Below are 20,142 nucleotides of genomic sequence, written 5' to 3'. Positions count from 1 at the left end.
TGAATGATTTTTTTATTTATTTATTTATTTGATTGGTGTTTTAGGCCGTACCTCAGGAATATTTCACTTATACGACGACGGCAGGTATTATGGTGGGAGGAAACCGGGGGAAATCCACGACCATCCGCAGGTTGCTGGCAGAGCTTCCCACGAATCAAAATTATTTAATATATATATATATATATATATATATATATATATATATATATATATATATATATATATATATATATATATATATATATATATATATACGTTTATATAACTGTTTTACTGCCATCGGATAGAACAAGCTCACTGAGAGCTCAATTCCCACCATCATTATCTATGTGTATATAAAACTGATCCATTGCCACCAGATAGAGCAAGCTCACTTAATGATTTATTCCCACCACCATGATCTATGTGTATATATAACTGTTCCATTGCTACCGGATAGAACAAGCTCACTGAGAGCTCATTTTCCACCATCATGATCTATGTGTATATATAACTGTTCCATTGCCACCGGATAGAACAAGCTCACTGAGAGCTCATTTTCCACCATCATGATCTATGTGTATATATAACTGTTCCATTGCCACCGGATAGAACAAGCTCACTGAGAGCTCATTTTCCACCATCATGATCTATGTGTATATATAACTGTTCCATTGCCACCGGATAGAACATGCTCACTGAGAGCTCATTTTCCACCACCATGATCTATGTGTATATATAACTGTTCCATTGCCACCGGAAAGAACATGCTCACTGAGAGCTCATTTTCCACCACCATGATCTATGTGTATATATAACTGTTCCATTGCCACCGGATAGAACATGCTCACTGAGAGCTCATTTTCCACCATCATGATCTATGTGTATATATAACTGTTCCATTGCCACCGGATAGAACATGCTCACTGAGAGCTCATTTTCCACCATCATGATCTATGTGTATATATAACTGTTCCATTGCCACCGGATAGAACAAGCTCACTGAGAGCTCATTTTCCACCACCATGATCTATGTGTATATATAACTGTTCCATTGCCACCGGATAGAACAAGCTCACTGAGAGCTCATTTTCCACCACCATGATCTATGTGTATATATAACTGTTCCATTGCCACCGGATAGAACATGCTCACTGAGAGCTCATTTTCCACCACCATGATCTATGTGTATATATAACTGTTCCATTGCCACCGGATAGAACATGCTCACTGAGAGCTCATTTTCCACCACCATGATCTATGTGTATATATAACTGTTCCATTGCCACCGGATAGAACATGCTCACTGAGAGCTCATTTTCCACCACCATGATCTATGTGTATATATAACTGTTCCATTGCCACCGGATAGAACATGCTCACTGAATGATTTATTTCCACCACCATGATTTAATCATGGTTGTCAATCCATACTCCATCTTGGTGAATAAAATCGATCAATCAAACAATATTTGAACGTCTTTAATTGTTTCAGTTTGGAGACTCATCTTGGCGACTTACTGTATCTACTTTTTATGAGTCATAAAAGATGAGTCTTCAAGGACGGCCTATCTGTTAACAGTATTCTGCTTTCTGAAATGAATTACATCTTTTGAACAATTCAGAATCTTGAATCAGTGTGACCTAAACTTTTTTCTCCGTATACAGAAGTAGATAGGCTATAGCAGAGTAAAGTGTGATTGCTGCAGAAGGAACAAGATATTGTGAAAGGTACAATAAAGACAGGTGGGATAAACCAAGGTATATTTCAAGTCATTTTGAATGACAACAATCAACGTGTATATATGCCTACTTCCGGTTACATGACCTCAATCAATTGGGTCAACTGTACACAGTTTTGTGTAAAGCAACAGTGGGGAATGTTTGCTCACCGATGAGGTTAGTCCATAGAAGGTTACTACTTACAGAAGGAAATACCGTATATGTTTGATATGGGCTCATCACTGAGTATTTGGTGACGACAATAACTAATCCACCGAGTACTATTTTTAGCCTCCATGTGTAGGTATAGTTTGAGAGAGTTATACTTAGAATGTCTAGTTGCTAGAGAGCCACAAACAAAGAAACAACCTATATTTGCGTTTTACATTTAAAAGAGGATGACGAATTCAACACTCTCGGTCTCGTTTCATATTTCGGGATTCAAAACGTTAAAGGCCTATTTGAAAGTCGACTTCGTGTTTTAAACAGTACCTTAACCCGTACAAACATGAATGCGTTTAGTTTTAAGATTTAGAGGTTGATAGGCCTACGAGTGCTTTTTGCTGGCATAGATAGGATGCCATGTTAAACAGCAATCAAAGGATATAAAGCTTATCCACAATCTTTAGTGTAGTTTTCCACACCAACAAAAAAAAATGAAAAAAGAAACTTGAGATACTAATAGCATACTAGGGTCAAAGACGAATCAATGCCTAACACAAATTAAAAATCAATACCTCTGTACTTGAACATCTCTGACATTGTTCCACGCAAACAATTTATTTACAAAAGACACAAGACAACTCAAAGGCGCCTTTCAGTTTCTCATTCTTAGAAATTTCGGTCGTAACTTTTTCATTACATACGTTTGAAGCCACACCGTGTATTTATTTGATCTTTGTTTGTCGAAATACTCTAGAATTTTAATATTATGCTATGTCGGTCAATTTTGCAGTGGCTTTCAGAGGTGCACGTCTTATTGGTGGTAAACAAGTGGTCTTAAACAAACGATAGTGGGGCCTCCTTGGTCGGGGGGAAAAGCACGCCAGCCCGGTGCCATGACCCAGTATTGATCGCATCATGTCACCAAGCCAGACTGTACAGGGAACGTAAAACAGGCACGAAATAGCGCCAGTTCATCCCACGTGCGTGTAACAACTATGACTGATGCAACACTTTGACCTATGTGATCCCTGAGGCATTGTGCAATCTTTTTAAACTTGATTTAAAAATGGTGCAATAAGCAAATCATACTCCTCGCAGCGCATGCGCCGCAATCTGCCTTCATTTTACATTACTGCTGGGATTACGACAGATCTATCTTAATCCCAGATTACCGCCGCCGTTAGCAAATTTTGTACAGAAATCTTGAGCATCGCCACGGCCAAAGGGGTAACAGTGATAAGGCAGGAAGTAGGCATGTCAGAAAACACAAACACTCTGTCTCGATTTGTCTGTATTTTATGCTTGAAGACGTGTTCATTTTATCTGAAGGATGACCAACGTCATTCTAACGGACATGTACCTGAAACAACTGTAGTGACGAACGCTGATAATAGATCAGCGGGAGGGTGTTCATGATGAGGCCAAGACAAAACAATCGCACGTGCGTCGCACACGCAGTAAAGGTCAAAGTTATCTAGTGGTGACAGCGATGCAAAGTGAGTGTACGGAGTGGCGCATGCACTGTAAGGAGTATAAACATATGTATATATAGGAGCCCTAAAGAAAATAAAATTTAAAAATTCCGAACGTAATTCACCTTACTTCGCACCTTAGTTACCTTTGTGTAAAATGCTGTACCTGGGGCATCGGTTGGTGGAGGTGTGGGAGCAGGGGAGGATACGGTGAAAAGTGGGGATTTGAACCCGCGACTTCAAAGCTCACAGGTTGTGCTGTTCTACAGTTAGAACACTATAGACTGCTTAAATTTGTCACTGCAAAAATTACAAAAAATGTGGTCTTTTTTAGGTAGCTAGATTTCTTGCTGTGTGTATCTTTCTATAAAACTTACTTACCTTATTTGTGCATCCTGTTAGTCTCTCCGCTTGTCTTGGTTCTGCGATAAACTTATAGTATAGGTCTGTCATGTATAATGATGGAGAAGCTCCAATAAATGAATCTACGACTAAACATACTCCAAAAGGAAAAAGGATGGAATCCACCTAAGAAAGCAGAGTGATATGAATGCCGGGGGGCCTGTCATTGACAGAACAGCTGGTATAGGGAGTCCAAAAGCTGACGTCTTCACGAACACTGCCCCGTGACCAAAGCCGCTCCACTTCTCGTCTAGCCGCCGGTGTATGCACTGTATGCTGTACCACTATAGCTAATGTTACACCGTATTGTAGGCCTACGGTATTGTCCAATCATACAGTACACGGTCTTTAAGGGCTCTTATTTGACCTGCATACAATGCGAGAATAAATGTCCCACAAAGGGTAGCCTGAAACGAACAACGGTATACATGACAATGAGTTCTTATTCATAACCGACTTACAACTCACACTGCTTTAAACATATAAACGGACTCGGTTAGGGGGTTCCCCAACAACAACTACAGCTTTGTGGTGGAAATAACACAGTGTTACACAACAAAATATCTGCCTTTACAGAGATAGATTCGATGACGTCATCCACGTGCATACATTCGACATATCATAACCAGCGTATTTCGCGCTGTGGTCAACAGCCAACTCACAATTCACCTTCACCACGCTACTGCTTACAGCACAGGCAGCGCTCTTCTTATCTGAAGTAACCGGGCCCCTATGGCTCAGTTGGTAGAGCCTCCGCCTCGGGGCGGAAGATCCAGGATCAAACTTGGGTCTGGTCACACCCAAGACTTTAACAGAATAAGATGTAACTTCTTGGCTTGGTGTTCATCATTAAGCGAAAGTGCATCGATAGTGTACCAGTATAATGGGCCGTGCTGCTTACTTGCCTTCGGTAAGTCATCTCAGTGAAGCAGCACTAGATAAAACAGCGGTGGAAATCCGTCCTGCAACAAGGAGGCACATTACACGTACATGCATTCTAAGGACTCATTCGTAGTCACTCACTCACTTTTCCAAAGTATGCGCAACTTCAGTATAATGGACAACTGAAAGAATTTTATTGACGAATGCTGATTACATGTCGGCAAAAGAACATTAGAGATGTGGTTAAGCCTAAACCAGTCTACGTGGGCCGCACAGTCTCCAAAGATCAAGCTGGTCTGGTGGAGCAGTGCATGATGTTCAGGAATATGGCCCTTTGCCACAGCTCAGAAAATATGCTCCTTTGCCACATGGCGTGTACACAACAGTTTGGCTGTTTGCCAAATTTGAAATATTCACGAGGCCAATACGTGTCACGTGACTGGTACCAAATCGTTTTCAGTGTGAAACGGCTTTCAAGGGCACCAACTTAGTCTCAGAGTCCAACTACGCAGTGGATAGGTTGATACAGGTATAAAGCACACCTTTAGATTTAGGGTCTACTCCAACAAACAATAGATATTAATCTATTTTGGGGAAGTAGCCTAATAGTTAGTCATCGACCTATCAGTGAACCGAGGCGAGAAGTATAGGCCTACAGTAGGGTTCAAGTTAGTTTAAAACAGCAAACCACGACTAGATGAAATATGCGTCATGCATCTTAAAGAGAATTTCAAGCAGATTTCAGATATGATTTTCACATTTATTTACATGTGTGTTAACAGTACACAAACATTTAAAAAGAATAATAAATAATGAGGTTTGTGCCTCAGGTTCCTTTTTAATGTTCGTTCTTGCTCTATCATATTGCAACATCCAATCAAAATACAGATGTTCATATCAATGTTTATTCATGTTGAAAGTAGAAGTATATAGCTATAAGCGATAAGATTGGCGGAAATAAAAGTAGAAATGTAACCATCATGATTCAGGTTTCACGAAAGTGAAAGTAGAAATGTAACCATCATGACTCAGGTTTCACGAAAGTGAAAGTAGAAATATAGTTATCAGAATCTTTACTGCACCGCAGATTCTCACCTTTTTTTTATTCTTCTCAAATGCGCATGTAGGCTGTTTCACAAAACTTGTTGAGTTCAGTAAATTGCACAAGTCGGGCCCTGAGTAATTTGGCAGCTAACTTCACAGGAGAGTACTAAAGGAAGAACGTGTCGTTCATTCTGTTAAATTTAGCAGAACGTCTGTTGTCTGAGTGACGCTAGAAAATATTCTGATATTGCAGCAGATTATTCTGTTAAATACAGCACACACATTCCATTAATTCAACACAAATATTCTATTAAATTAAGAAAATAACATGGCGTATACGACACAATATTGCGTTATAATAACATAATACATTTTGACACCATAGACTTTCTATTAAAATTAAGATTCATTTTTTGAGTGTAAATTAGACTTGAGTGATTCACCACCTGGACCCAAATGTTCAAAAGTATTATATATAGCAGTTTCAATCCGGTATATAACTTTAGTCCCAGACTTAAGTCCATCTGATTTTGTATTGGAATCAGACTGGTATTAAAATTTCAGGCTTAACTTTTCAAAACCTTTTAAACAACTGAACCAGTTAATTCAATAAAAGATGGATTAGATCAGACTAGATTCGAAGAAATTGCGTTGTAACGGTTGTCAGGAATTGTATTGTGGTGGACAAACAGAGACGAAACTCCTTATAAAGTATCAATATATGTACACATGTTTATTAACAAACACTTTGGGTTAGTATTTCCCTAGAACTTTCGTTCCCATTATCTGGAACTCCGCTGAGAGAACGTTTGAGCTGACAGCTGGCTTGACGTTTGGCTGCTGACCACCCACGTACACGTTCATCATACCTGGGGAGAAGAGATTGAAACAGTGGGTTACCTTCCATGATCGCCTTCGACCAATTTGTCGGGATAGGGGGCGCTGCTACATCACCTGGCTGATACAAGCATAACGTATAATTAGTATTTTACATGCAAACTTTCCTATTTTATAAATGGTCTAATGTGCTTCGACACTTGTTTCAGATTTATTTAATTATTTGATTGGTGTTTTAAGCGGTAATCAAGAATATTTCACTTATACGACGGCGGCCAGCATTATGGTGGGAGGAAACCGGGCAGAGCCCGGGGGAAACCCAAGTTCATTCGCAGGTTGCTGTTTCAGATGTCTAGTAGTATTCTTAAGACTTGCATTTAATAAAACAAATAATAAATAATAATAATAAAAAAATTAACACAGCTTCTTTGAACGGAAGTAGTCCAGGGCCTTTTTGTATTGTAGCCTGCCGTTCCTTATGACGCTTGATTAACACAAATTCGTTTACACAAGCATCTGTATAGACTAGTTTTACCTGGATAAACTACCCATCCCTGGTCGTCGTCCCATATGGCCAGGCTCTTGGGTGAGACAGAGAAAGAGAAAGTGTAGGAGGACCCGACGGTGATGTGTTCTCTGCCGAACCCTGACAGCTGTACCCTAGGGGCGGGATGTTTAGGCTTCTGCCACGAGATGTATACCTGCATTACCTGAGAGAGAGATAAGGGAAGAAAAAGGGGTTACTACTGACAGGTTCGAACCCTATGCCACATAAATGTACATAGTGATTGTCTGTGTGAGAGATAAAACGGAAGGAAAAAGTGTAACCACTGACAGGTTCGAGATATACATCAAGAGTGTTTATATGAGAGATAAAAACGGAAGGAAAAAGTGTACCACTGACAGGTTCGAACCCTATGCCACATAAATGTACATCCAGACTGTCTGTGTGAGATAAAACGAAGAAAAATGTGTGACCACTGACAGGTTTGAACCCTCTAACCGGCTCAAAATGTATATCTGCATTACATGTATGCATGAAATATAATTAAAAAGTGTGACAGCATCGAACCTCTTTGTCACAAAGGAAATGCATTACCTGTCCATTACATTACATGTACATCTAAATTACATCTGAAAATGTATTACCATTGACAGGATCGAATTCGCTGTCGCATAAATGTGCACATGTTTTACCTGTGTGAAACATATGAAATATTCGGTGTGACTATGGTCAAAATCATCTAAATTCCTACCTTTATGTGTCCGATAAGGATATATTTAATGTTGTTTTTACCTGTAAAAAAAGAATTCCCCTTATCCAGCACCTTGTATACATCTGCATCGCTTGGAAAGCCTTGAAAGCAATTTAAAAAATAGAATAATTCCTTTTCTCCAGGATCTTTTCGGCAACAGCACTTGCAACAAAAAAAAATGGTTTAGGTACGGAGGCGTCTACCACGAGAGTTACTGTGTATACCTCGTCCGCGTCGTATTTTCCCGTGTTGGTCACCACGATAGAACCGTTCAGCGGGTTGCCGGCTTGGATAGCGGAAGCTTGGATGTTCAGTTCGGAGTAACTGAAGGTCGTATAGGACAAGCCATAACCGAACGGGAATAGAGGCTGACCCTCAAAATACCAGTACGTCCGGTTGTTCATCGAGTAGTCCGTCATATTGGGAATCTGAAGCAAGAACAGATAACTCAGTTTCAGAGGGAATGAAAAACAAAAAAAAAATGTTCTAAATAGGAAGGGTGTGAACAATGTTCTAGATGGGAAACGGAAACACCAATATTGAATATGGGAAGGGAAACAACAATGTTCGAGATTGGAACGAACACACAACAATGTACAGGATGGAAAGGAAAAGAAATAGATGGAAAGGGAAAATAACAGTGGCGAGTTAAACTAACATTTTCAGATATAAAGGTAAAGTAATAATATTCCTGATGGTAAGGTAAAGCAACAATGTAACCGGTGGAATGGAAAAGTAAAGAGACAATGTATCCGGCGGGTTGGAGAAGTAAAGCAACAATGTAACCGGCGGGATGGAAAAGTAAAGCAACAATGTAACCGCCTGGATGGAAAAGTAAAGCAACAATGTATCCGGCGGGATGGAAAAGTAAAGCAACAGTGTATCCGACGGGAGGGAAAAGTAAAACAACAATGTATCCGGCGGGATGGAAGGTAAAGCAACAATGTATCCGGCGGGTTGGAAAAGTAAAACAACAATGTATCCGGCGGGATGGAAGAGTAAAACAACAATGTATCCCGCGGAATGGGAATGTAAAGCAATAATGTATCCGGCGGGATGAGAAGCTATACTACTTCTGATTGAAACGTAAAGAGACAATGTTCCGGGTGGAACTTGAAGCAACAATGTTTCTATGGAAGGTAAAGCAACAATGTTCCCAATGGGATGGTAAAAAGTCACACTCTTCCCGATAGAAAGGTAAAATAAAAATCTTTCCGATGGATACAGATAAGAAATCCTTCATCCAAATATTTAACAGTTGCAGAATATGCATCTCGAGGAAAGAAAAATCGCTCATATTTTACATGTTTAACATATGAAGTGTGCGTTGAATGGTTCATATAAGGAAAGGTTCCCCACCATAAGGGAAAAATTCAACAAAACTAACGTTAAATCTAGTAGTATAATGACTTGTCATTTACTAGATCTGTTGTAACGCATACTTTCAGTCCTCCCTAACCTTTCACTGAACAACCAATCCGGTTCGACTGGGTGAACAATCAGACGAACTGGGGAAAAGTTTTACTCCAGGTCTAGTAAATGACAATTCATTATATGGAGCGGCCACTAGATCTGACTTTAGTGAGATCGAGGAAAACTGTCAGTAGATCTGACTTTAGTGAGATCGAGGAAAACTGCCACAAGATCTGACTTTCGTGACATTGTGGAATAGTGCCACTAGATCTGACTTTCGTGACATCGAGAAAAAGTGCAACTATATCTGACTTTCGTGAGATCGAGGAAAACTGTCACTAGGTCTGACTTTAGTGAGATCGAGGAAAACTGCCACTAGATCTTACTTTCGTGAGATCGAGAAAAACTGTCACTAGATCTGACTTTCGTGAATCGAGGAAAACTGTCACTAGATCTGTCTTTCGTGAGATCGAGGAAAACTGCCACTAGATCTGATTTTAGTGGATAAACCCTCATTTGAGTAAACCGAGGTTTAAGTGATATTTTAGGCATAACGAGTCTAGCCAAGGATCTCGGCTGTGATCTTTTAATATGGGGTAAGGCGTAAGGGTGGCCAGCGATCCCCGCGTTCAAGTAGGCCTATACATAAGCCATCCTTAAACTCATGTCTCAGGCTAAACGCGTCGTGTTCATATCCTTTCAAATCATGAAATCTGATGAGTTTTTTGGCGTCAGGCCATGGTGAGAGAATCTACAGTTAGACTAACCTGAGCGTCATTAGCTGGCCATGTGTATGGCAATCTCGCTGCAGGCACGGAGAATGGCCCGGAACCTCTGATGACGCCATTCAGCGCCTCGCCCGTGCTCATGGCGGGCAGGAAACACTCAAGGATAGCGGTCACGCGAGAACTCTCGACTGCCCACGAGATGTCCAGAGGGCCGCCATTAAACAGCAGAAGGACGATTGGTACGTTCAAGGGAGCTAAAAAAAAAACACAACACATCATCAAACATGAATTTAAAACCCCATTTATCTTAAGATAACATTGATAAGGTGGAGAAAAGTTACAGTTCTAAAGCCGATAAATAAGCTTTTAGACCGCATTTTAAATTCTGACTTAATCAACCCATGGTATGTTATTCTGGCACCAAATCATTCTTCGGTTGTGTTACAAAATGGTGGAAGTGAAATAAGTGAAATATTGTTGAATAAGGTGGAAAACATCATAATGCTGGCCGCCGTCTTATGAGAGAAACATTCTTGAAGAACGGCGTAAAACAACAATCGAATACATAGAACCGTTTCCAGGAATGTTCTCATGCGGTGACAGGAAAAGTAATGATTTAAAAGCCACCGGCATCAGTAAATGAGAAAAATCCTTAACAATGGGTCACTCAAAACTCTGGTGTCACTCACTTGACGTCACAGCGTCTTTTAACAGCTGTAATTGTTGTCCCGGAAGTTCAATGTCCTTACGGTCGTTTCCCTCCGCTTCGATGGCCTGGCCTGAAATAAAATTAATGTTTCGAGGGATTGATGTAGACACTTGTTGACGGATTAAATTTCATGAATGTAAATATAGCCTGTTTTGCCAATATTTTCATAGAGTTTCTCCGCTAACATGTAAGTATCTTTTTTGATTAATATCAGAGAGAGGACATTGACCCCCCGTTGGACATTTCCCCCCTCATGAACAATCCCCCCCCCTCAACACCGGACATTTACCTCTAGAATACACATGTAAAACCAGGCACAACACACCTATATGTTTTTGTCCAACAATGTTTTGAGCAGATACAATTAAGTGTACTATATGGTAAAACAACGATAAATACACTTTATATTTTATCGAATATATTGGTTATATGCATGGAAATGTCCAGGATGCGTTCAATATCAGGCTACATAGGCAATGTTTGCATTATGTGACATCATGATATATACATTTCGTAACAATGCCAACTACCTGTTCCTAAACATATGAAGACCGCCTGAGTGTCAGATACCGCCACAATGACGTCATCAGCGTCATATCGCGTGCAGAACGTGTCTTTACATCCAGCGGCGAACGCGACATTGGGCGCCAACCCAGAGAGTCCTTGAAGCGGATTGCTAGTAAATTTAGGATCTGTTTTAGAGGTGTAATCTCCAAAAAGTTGCGCTGAATTGTTCGCCATTGGGCCCACCACCTGGAATCAGGACGTTGAGGTTGAAGTCATATGTTTAAACCAAAAACCAAAAAGATAATACGGTCTGAAAAGATAAAGAAATTAGCAGCTACATGGTTAAATATTTAATACAATTATAGACGTACATCACGGAGAGAGAAAAGCCCGGACACAGCCGACAGCGTGGCAGGTGGCAAATGGTAACACATAACCGGTGAAATATGGTTCCTTGTCAATTTAACTGTTCATGTAAATGAATAAATAGTAGCAAATTACACGCCTCCTAGCACCACGGCTTAGGCAGAATTAGGTAAAAAAATGTAGTGATGTGAATTGCTAGTTATTAGACCTCTCTGGTCTTGAATAACTCAAAATGCTGTCTTGTAATCACATTTAATATTTACAATATAATTAAGACGTACAGCATAGAGAGCAAAGCCGGGGAAGAGGCGACAGTGTGATAGCTGGCAAATGGTCACACGTAAAATACGGCCTCTTGTCAATTTATCTCAGTTAAGGTTTTATTCTAACTGTTCATTTAAATGCATAAATAGTAGCAATTTACATGCCCCCTAGCACCATGATATAAGCAGAATAACGTAAAAAAAGGGGGCAGTGATAAGTAGAAAGGAGCTGTTCATGTGAAGACAGATTCTCTGATTGGTCACAACAGATCATTCGCTCTGGCAATTCATTGGTCGAAATGTGCTACATTTTGTTTGAACTGAACTCGAATCACCCAGAGAAGTTGTCAGAGTCATCCTTGAAGCGACGAATGAATAATAGTGTTATTTATTATACAATTGCAACCTATAATATAGCGAGAATTGTACGCGAAGGAAAACTATATAACTTGCTCAAAAAATTTCCGTAAATCCTGATTTGGGTTACACCCAAGATGTCAAACTGAAATTTCAGTAGGGAAATGCTATAGGTTATACAGCATACGATAGCACACAACAGACAACGTCTTCATCCTTTCTACTGTCGATGGACGCTGTTTACAATACTGAACTAACTTGGACGCATAAACGTTTTACAGACAACAGAAAATGAAACAAATAACAAAATGTGTTTATAAGGGTCAGTATAGTTTGGATACCTATATGAACGTAAATACGAAAGTCGAATGCAGGTCCAAAGAGTCTCTCAAACAATTATCATGAAGTCAGAGATACTCATATTGCCTCGTATAAGGGAAATAACTCGACGTAAGTTTACTAAGGCTGGACAGAACATCATGTCTGGTGTATTCGGCTGAGGTGTTTCAGCATTCCATCTTTTATTGTAAACCTTGTTTTGGTGCTGAATGATGAACGTAATATTCAACAAATCGCAACAAATCTTCTGAGACCCGTTTTACGAAGTTGCTGGACCTTGCACGTAGCGTGGTATCAATGGCAAGATATCGTAAAATCACGCGCCACTATTGCAAACATAGTTGCAAATGTGTCCTTGGGGCATACTTCGTGAAGCTCTTTCTGATCTCCTCACACTATTTAGTGTTTGGTACTGGGAGTTGAAATTTTGACTTGGATGAAATGGTGAAAATGGTAAATGTTTTTATGGAAACCATTTAGATTTCTGCGGGGAAACAAAGAAAATAAAGAAATGTGTTTACAAGGTACTGACCGAAATTTTCTGGAAGTTTTGTGTGAAGGGGAGGCCACCCTGTAAGTTTTTAAGAAGGACGAAACTCTTCATGGCCGCCTCCACGGCGAGTTGTCTGTGTGATAAGCTCAGGACGACGTCCTTAACGTCCAGCGAGTTGTAAGGATTCATTTGAGGAGGGTCGAACTCTCCGAGTCGCAGGCGGGTGTAGAACATGGGCTTGATGTTGTCCCGGACAAACTGCTCCGTCAGGCGGCCCTGCTGGATAGCGGGAACTGGAAAATGAGAACCAATGGTGAGTAGTGAGTAGTATATCTTGGTGTACGGCCCTCCCAGGACTTACTCAGTGAGTAGCATATCCAGATGTACTGCCCTCCCAACACTTACTCAGTGAGTAGCATATCCTGGTGTACGGTCCTCCCAGGACTTACTCAGTGAGTAGCATATCCAGGTGTACGGCCCTCCCAACACTTACTCAGTGAGTAGCATATCCTGGTGTACGGTCCTCCCAGGATTTACTCAGTGAGTAGCATATCCAGGTGTACGGCCCTCCAGCACTTACTCAGTGAGTAGCATATCCTGGTGTACGGCCCTCCCAGCACTTAGTGAGCAGCATATCCAGGTGTACGGCCCTCCCAGCACTTACTCAGTGAGTAGCATATCCTGGTGTACGGCCCTCCCAGCACTTACTCAGTGAGTAGCATATCCTGGTGTACTGTCCTTCCAGCACTTACTCAGTGAGTAGCATATCCTGGTGTACTGCCCTTCCAGGACTTACTCAGTGAGTAGTATATCCTGGTGTTTGACCCTCCCAGAACTTACTCAGTGAGTAGCATATCCTGGTGTTTGACCCTCCCAGAACTTACTCAGTGAGTAGTATATTCTTTGGTTAGAGCCCTTCCAGCACTTACTCTGTTAGTAGCATATCCTGGTATTTGACCCTCCCAGAACTTACTCAGTGAGTAGCATATCCTGGTGTTTGACCCTCCCAGAACTTACTCAGTGAGTAGTATATTCTTTGGTTAGAGCCCTCCACCTCCAGGTTACAGCCTGCAGACAGACAGCCCACGGCGGCGTCCAAGGTGTTGTTGTAGTAGTGATGGATGGTGATGGTTCTTCTCAGCTCGCCGGCGTCTGCGGCGATGTACCCGGTGAAGTTCCACTCGCCGCGAAGAATATCCGTGAGCAGCTTTTTGTTAGCACACGCTGGAACGCCGTTAATGCTGTCAGTATTAGAGAGATAAAAGTAATTGGATTTGATTTTTGCCTATAGCTTTGCCAAACAAATTAACATATATATGGCGGTCAGTTTTATACGTGGAGAAAAGCTGAGTAGCCGAGGTTAACCACCTACCTTTGGCAAGTAACTAACTGACGAGCATAAGTTGAAGATTGATGTAGTTAGATTTAATTGTTATTTAACGCTTTACTAAAAAACAACAACTTATATATGCCTGTTAGTTGTATGGGGGAGAAGGGTGGGGGTTGGGGGTGGGGATGGGCGCACCTGTGTATGTATAACTATGAAGGACGACAAGTTATTAGTCCGGAATAACTCAAAACGCTGTGTTGCCATAAAACAAAGCAAGGAGTACCACGCATGACCGACACAAGTACAAAATTATCAATGAGACACCATGCAATAGACAGGACACATGATACTCTACATGAATATACATAATAATTACCAATGACACAACATGTAGAAGACACCACACACGACACCCTACCTAACTATATAATTACCAAGTAACACCATGTAAAAACACCGTACATGACACCCCCACACATGAGCATAATTACCAAAGACACAGAAAGCAGAAGACACCATACATGACACCCACATACCTGTTGTAAGCACAAATCAAACTGAGACTTCCAGCCTCCACACAACGCCGAACGCCGGCAGGAAGTACGTCCTCCATGTTCTTTCCGTCACCTGGACAATGATTGGCTGATATAGTCCTTCATATCTATACCTACATAATTTACAAAATTGACCTATGTTGTCATGTAATTAACATAGACTCAAAGTCTGTTTGTTTGTTTAGTGGTAAAACTTTGAATAACTGTATACTACAGCTGGTCGTAGGATTCCCCTGGGCTCTGCCCGGTTTCCTCCGACTATAATGCTGGCCGCCGTCGTTTAAGTGAAATATTCTCGAGTACGGCATATCACCAATCAGATAAATAAATAAATGAATAACTGTATGTATTGAAGACTCGCTCATTAACGGATATCTAAAAATTCCTGAAAATGATAAGGCGATGTAACGTAAGGCTTAAATCGCGAAACGCAAGTGTTTATAAACTCAAACACAGAACAGAAAACACCTCATAGTGTGGTTTTGTTGGTACATTGTTCCGTGCCCTTTTCTAGATAGTTTCCAAGTTGATGGAAAGACTCCTGACTGAAGTGAGAAATGAAATAGTTTTAGTGAGGTAAGGTGCTATATTTTCCGCTGTAGTTTTGAGCATGAAATTACTAATTCCATCAGCACCAGAAGCTTTCGAATGTTTAGTTTGGACAGAAAATCAGCTACTTCCCTTTCACTTCCTTGTACACAATTAAGGCGTGTACCAATATAATAGGTCAATGGAGGTAAAACTGGTATTACTAACGGAAGAGTTGAATGCTTACAAACACCCTAACGAACTCATTAGCTTTTTCAGTATCACTTCATACATTTTTATCGTTAACGATTAAAGAAGGGACGGGGTGGTTTCGCTTTTGAACCCAGTAGAGATTTCATTATAGACCAATAAAACTTGGCATGTAAATTGGGATTAGAAAGTTTTCCATTTAGTTTTTCACCATATCTTTAATATTGCTTTTCTCGTAGTGGTAATAGCTGCACACCTAGATATATAAAAACGAAATCTGTCTCCCTCTGACTTAGTCTTCTTAAATTTTGTAAAACTTCTATTTCTTACTCTTAATTTATAACGAACATCATTTGTCATCCATGGTTTATCCCTTGGTCGTTTTGTTACTTGCTTATTTGGTATTGCTTCCGCACAACAAGATAAGAAAAGATTGTTCCAAACACACAGTTTATCATCCATATCATCAAATATGATGCTTCCCAGGGAGTGGTAGAGATAATTGACTGAAGCTGTATTAAGTCAGCACATTTAAAATCCCATATGTTTCTTTTATATGCTTTTGGTTTATCATTTACCAGAATATTTAAGTTACAATATACAGAATAATGGTCAAGATTGACCATTGGCGAAGCTACTCCATATTCAGTTACATAACCGATACTAGCTGTTATGATTAAATCTAAAATATATGAAGTTCCATTGCTATATCTTGTGGGCTCATTAATAAACTGAAATGAATTTTTACTTGTAGAGCAAGTACTTGTTTTAAGCGTAACTGTGTTTAAATTTTTACCTTAAGTCTTAAGACGTTTGATAAATATGGGTCTTGGCCTAGTTTGGTTACAAATATGAAAGTTCATGTGCAAATAAAAGAGGTCATCTCGTGTATTTAACATGCAATAAAATAGTTCTGTTACTAAAAAAGTAGTGAGAGCTGCTTTTCAAAGTCATGTCACCTTTGCATCAAACACTTGTCTGGAGACAGGGATATTTTCAGGTCCACCGGAAACGGTAAAATGCTTACATCCGGCACTGTTGCGCAAGTACCGCGTGTTGTTTTCCATGGAGACCTTTCACGTGACGAAATCCAAGTTCTCCGGCATGGTAGGGATCTTCGCTAAACGTCTCCTGGAAAATGTGACAGGATTCGATGTGTTAAATTAAATGTAATTATGTAAAAAAGAATGTAATTCATTTGGTTACTAGTTTGCATCGTAGTCAGCAAGTTCACCGGAAATTCTGCGGTCAGTTTTATGGGAACAGTTAGTGGCGTTATGCACAGGGCAGAACCTTAAGCGACTGCCCCTGACCATGTATACCAAACAAACATAAAGACGTAAAGCCGTGGCAGAGCTAAAGTAAGTCAAATTCGAACACTTAACTCCACTGGTCCAAGGTCGTCTGCTTTAGCGAGCAAGGTTCGTTAAACGAATGAGCCAGCGCGAGATCCTTGCGAACGCATATATATAGTACGTCGTCATGGTAACCTATGCGTCGAAAGAAACATTCATATATATACCATCAGTTAACCATGATGGACAAAAGTCATACAGATAAAACACGTCAATGTAGTCTAAAATATCGAACCATGGTAGAGCGTCTGCTTCGGGAGCGGTAGATCCAGGGTCAATCCTGGATCCAGTCACACCTAAGACTTTAAAAGAGGAAGTTGTAACTTCCACGCTTGGCGTTCAGCATGAAGGGGATAGTGCAATGACTGGTTAACACGTATCAGTATAATGACTATGGCGGGGCGGCTTACTTACCTTCGGTAAGTCGTCTCAGTAAAGCAGCACTAGATAAAAGAGCGGTGGAAATCCGTTCTGTAACAAAGAGGCACATTACATACACCCTAGGTATTCCTTCGTCGCCATGTGACTGAAAAATTGTTGAGCACGACGTTAAACCCCAGGCACTCACTCACTGGAAGCACGGTTTTTCCTCTTGACTGCAGTGTAATTTAACTTGTGCTCAACCATGACAAAACCTTTCTGTATTCTATACTACCGATGTTACTAATAAGGGACCTGCCTCTTACAGGATCATGGATTCAAGATTTATAGAAATAAGTAGAGTTGAAAAAAAGCACTGCATCAGTGGATTCTGTACAATAATCAGAAATTGTTATTTTATTCAGCTTACAGATTTTCGGGAGAAAAATCTATATTTTCGTTGGGTTTTTTTTCGAATCACCTGCCACTCTTCGCGCCAAGAATGTTTGCCACATTAATAGATTATTGTTGGAGGTCTCGTGGTCGTGTGGTGTAGACGGTTGATAAGTATGCACCGAGAGGTTAACGTAAAATCATCCCGACAAAATATTGCGTGCTTCGTGAAAGGTTGTGGTACACCTGGAATCGTAAAAACATATCAATATTAAGTCCCCCTACCTGACCACGACCCCATCTGGGGTCCCGGAAGAGGTCCATGTTGGGGCTGAAGCAGCTGAGACCCCGGTGGGTGTCTAGGGGAATGTTATGATTGATAAAGTAGTTGTAGTAAGCACGAACTTCGATACTGGCCGCCTCAGCGATGCTCTGGACGAGATCAGCACTGAAAAGAGTATAAAGAAAGAACAAAGAAAACAACAGTGTTTAATTCCGAATACTTCGGTTTGCTAAGTGTCATGCATGAGTCGTTCTCTCTGAAAGCAGTCTTTTAAGTCTTCATCTTGCGCATGGTTGAAAGTAACGTAGTTTGTTCATTCCTTTACGGTTGTAAGGACTAGGGGAACAATGTAACAACAACGATACAGGAAAGAACAATGGAACAACAACGATACAGGAAAGAACAATGTAACAACAACGATACAGGAAAGAACAATGTAATAAAAACGATACAAGAAAGAACAATGTAACAACAACGATACAGGATAGAGCAATTTGACAGTGGCACAGAATATAACAGTGCCAGTGGATAGAACAATCTAACAGAACACAACAATATAACAATATATGTCGCACAAGAGAACACTATGAAATGTAACTACAGAATAAAAAAAACAAAGGGATGTCGCACACACATACAGAGCAATCTAACAAAGTCGGAGAATTGAGTAATGTAGCCATGTCATAAAACAGTACAGTTTAGCAAAGTCAGAGAATTGATTACTGCAGGCATGTCAGAAAACAGAACAATGTATAGCAAAGCCGCATTCAGCATAGAAAAATATAATAATGTCAAAGAATAGAACAATGTAACGACGGCAGGGAACAGAAAACCGCAACAATGTCACAGAAATATGACATATCAGGTGATATAACAATCTCAAAGAAAAGAACAATGCATACGTCAGTTTGAAATCCGGCAACATTGTCTATTGATTGTCTATTGTCTGTTCATTTATTCTAACAAGTACTGGCCAATAGGGTGTCGATATAACCTGGTGGATTGCATGGGCGTCAAGTCTGTTGTTCTTCTACAAAGCATTTCAGTAAGGGCTTTGTCGAAAAATAAATTCATACTGAGCGCACATGTGTTGGTACTGTCTTTGCCATGTGCAGATTTTTCGAACAATATCTGTCGAAAGACATGGGAAACGATCGGAGGTCGCCGTATCTCTTTAGGTACACTAGTACTCTGTCATCAAGCAGACGACAAGATGTCAATAGGCTCTAGATATTTGCCATGTGACCATTCAAAAGTTCTTTCACGAGTGAAACATTTTAACTTTCCCCCCCCTTGAAATTCTATTGATTCTGTGCCGGTATAACCAAACAGTCTTTAAATACATGTCTGCTACGAAGTGAAGTTAAACGTTTTCCCACTCACTCGAAGGAAGCGCCCAAACCAATAAATTGTGGGAAGCCAGAGGCATTTTGAAAGACGTCCCCGCGACCACAGTTGGTCAACCAAACGTACTGCCGTATGCCGAGACGCTGTATCGGTGGAGCGGGGCCCTGTCCGCTCGTCAGTTGCATCTGGATCTCCTCCAACGTCAGACGACCCACCAAATCCTCCACGCGCTGTTGCCATGGCAACGAAGCGTTTCGGAAAGGGTAATCCGCAATGACTGCGGGCGTCAAAAACGCTACAACCAACACCTGGCCAAAGCCCACCATCTTTCCGCAGACGTGTGGGAACTATTGTAATCTCTAGCCAACAACCGTCAGGAGTATCAGAAGATCTGTGAAGGCCGTTGTTACAACAGGTAGATAAAAAAGACATATAAACTGACACATACGCCTACTGTAGATAAAAACTGTTCACTTGTTGAGATGTCGATATACCCGTGTGGGTTAACTTGTGTGTGAAGCCCTGTTTTTTTGGGTCTTGCCAGACAGCACAAAAGATAACCCAATTGGTTGTTTTGAATGATATCTGAGAGACACAACACATAAGCCTGAACTTCTGAACTGTAATTCTGTTCGATTACTTAAATCCAAAAAGGGAAGTTGTGCGCGAGAATTCTCGCGGTTTTTGACCAACTGCGCGAAATTATATTATCCTCCGGTTTCAATATTTCGAATTCTGGTTAACTAATTTGTTTTGTTAATCTCGATTCGGTTTTTCTTTCTATCGGTTTTTAAACGACGCGGCTGAAGAACGCGAATGATCACTTGGGTCCTCCATATCTGCGTGCG

General features: G+C 40.6%; 2 protein-coding genes across 2 annotated transcripts in view; both read right to left on the bottom strand.

Moving 5' to 3' along the window:
- LOC135480479 (uncharacterized) overlaps window positions 1–3,950 on the bottom strand; it is a 37,802-nt gene extending 33,852 nt beyond the window's left edge. The window contains exon 1 of the mRNA XM_064760320.1: window positions 3,720–3,950. The gene's annotated coding sequence lies outside the window, so the exon portion shown is untranslated. The remainder of the gene's footprint in view (window positions 1–3,719) is intronic.
- Window positions 3,951–5,470: 1,520 nt separating this feature from the next.
- On the bottom strand, window positions 5,471–19,755 carry LOC135480654 (xylan 1,4-beta-xylosidase-like). The gene is given in 14 exon segments (XM_064760550.1): window positions 5,471–6,535; window positions 7,039–7,213; window positions 7,984–8,187; window positions 9,940–10,154; window positions 10,590–10,679; window positions 11,140–11,362; window positions 12,974–13,227; window positions 13,952–14,175; window positions 14,801–14,849; window positions 14,852–14,891; window positions 16,516–16,617; window positions 16,619–16,687; window positions 17,950–18,112; window positions 19,331–19,755. Coding segments are annotated over 14 exon segments (2,214 nt in total). The 5' UTR covers window positions 19,621–19,755; the 3' UTR covers window positions 5,471–6,419.
- Window positions 19,756–20,142: the final 387 nt, after the last annotated feature.

This window comes from Liolophura sinensis, chromosome 13 (genome assembly GCF_032854445.1).
Source record: "Liolophura sinensis isolate JHLJ2023 chromosome 13, CUHK_Ljap_v2, whole genome shotgun sequence".
Classification (NCBI taxonomy): domain Eukaryota; kingdom Metazoa; phylum Mollusca; class Polyplacophora; order Chitonida; family Chitonidae; genus Liolophura; species Liolophura sinensis.
This window is presented reverse-complemented; position numbering and strand designations above follow the sequence as displayed.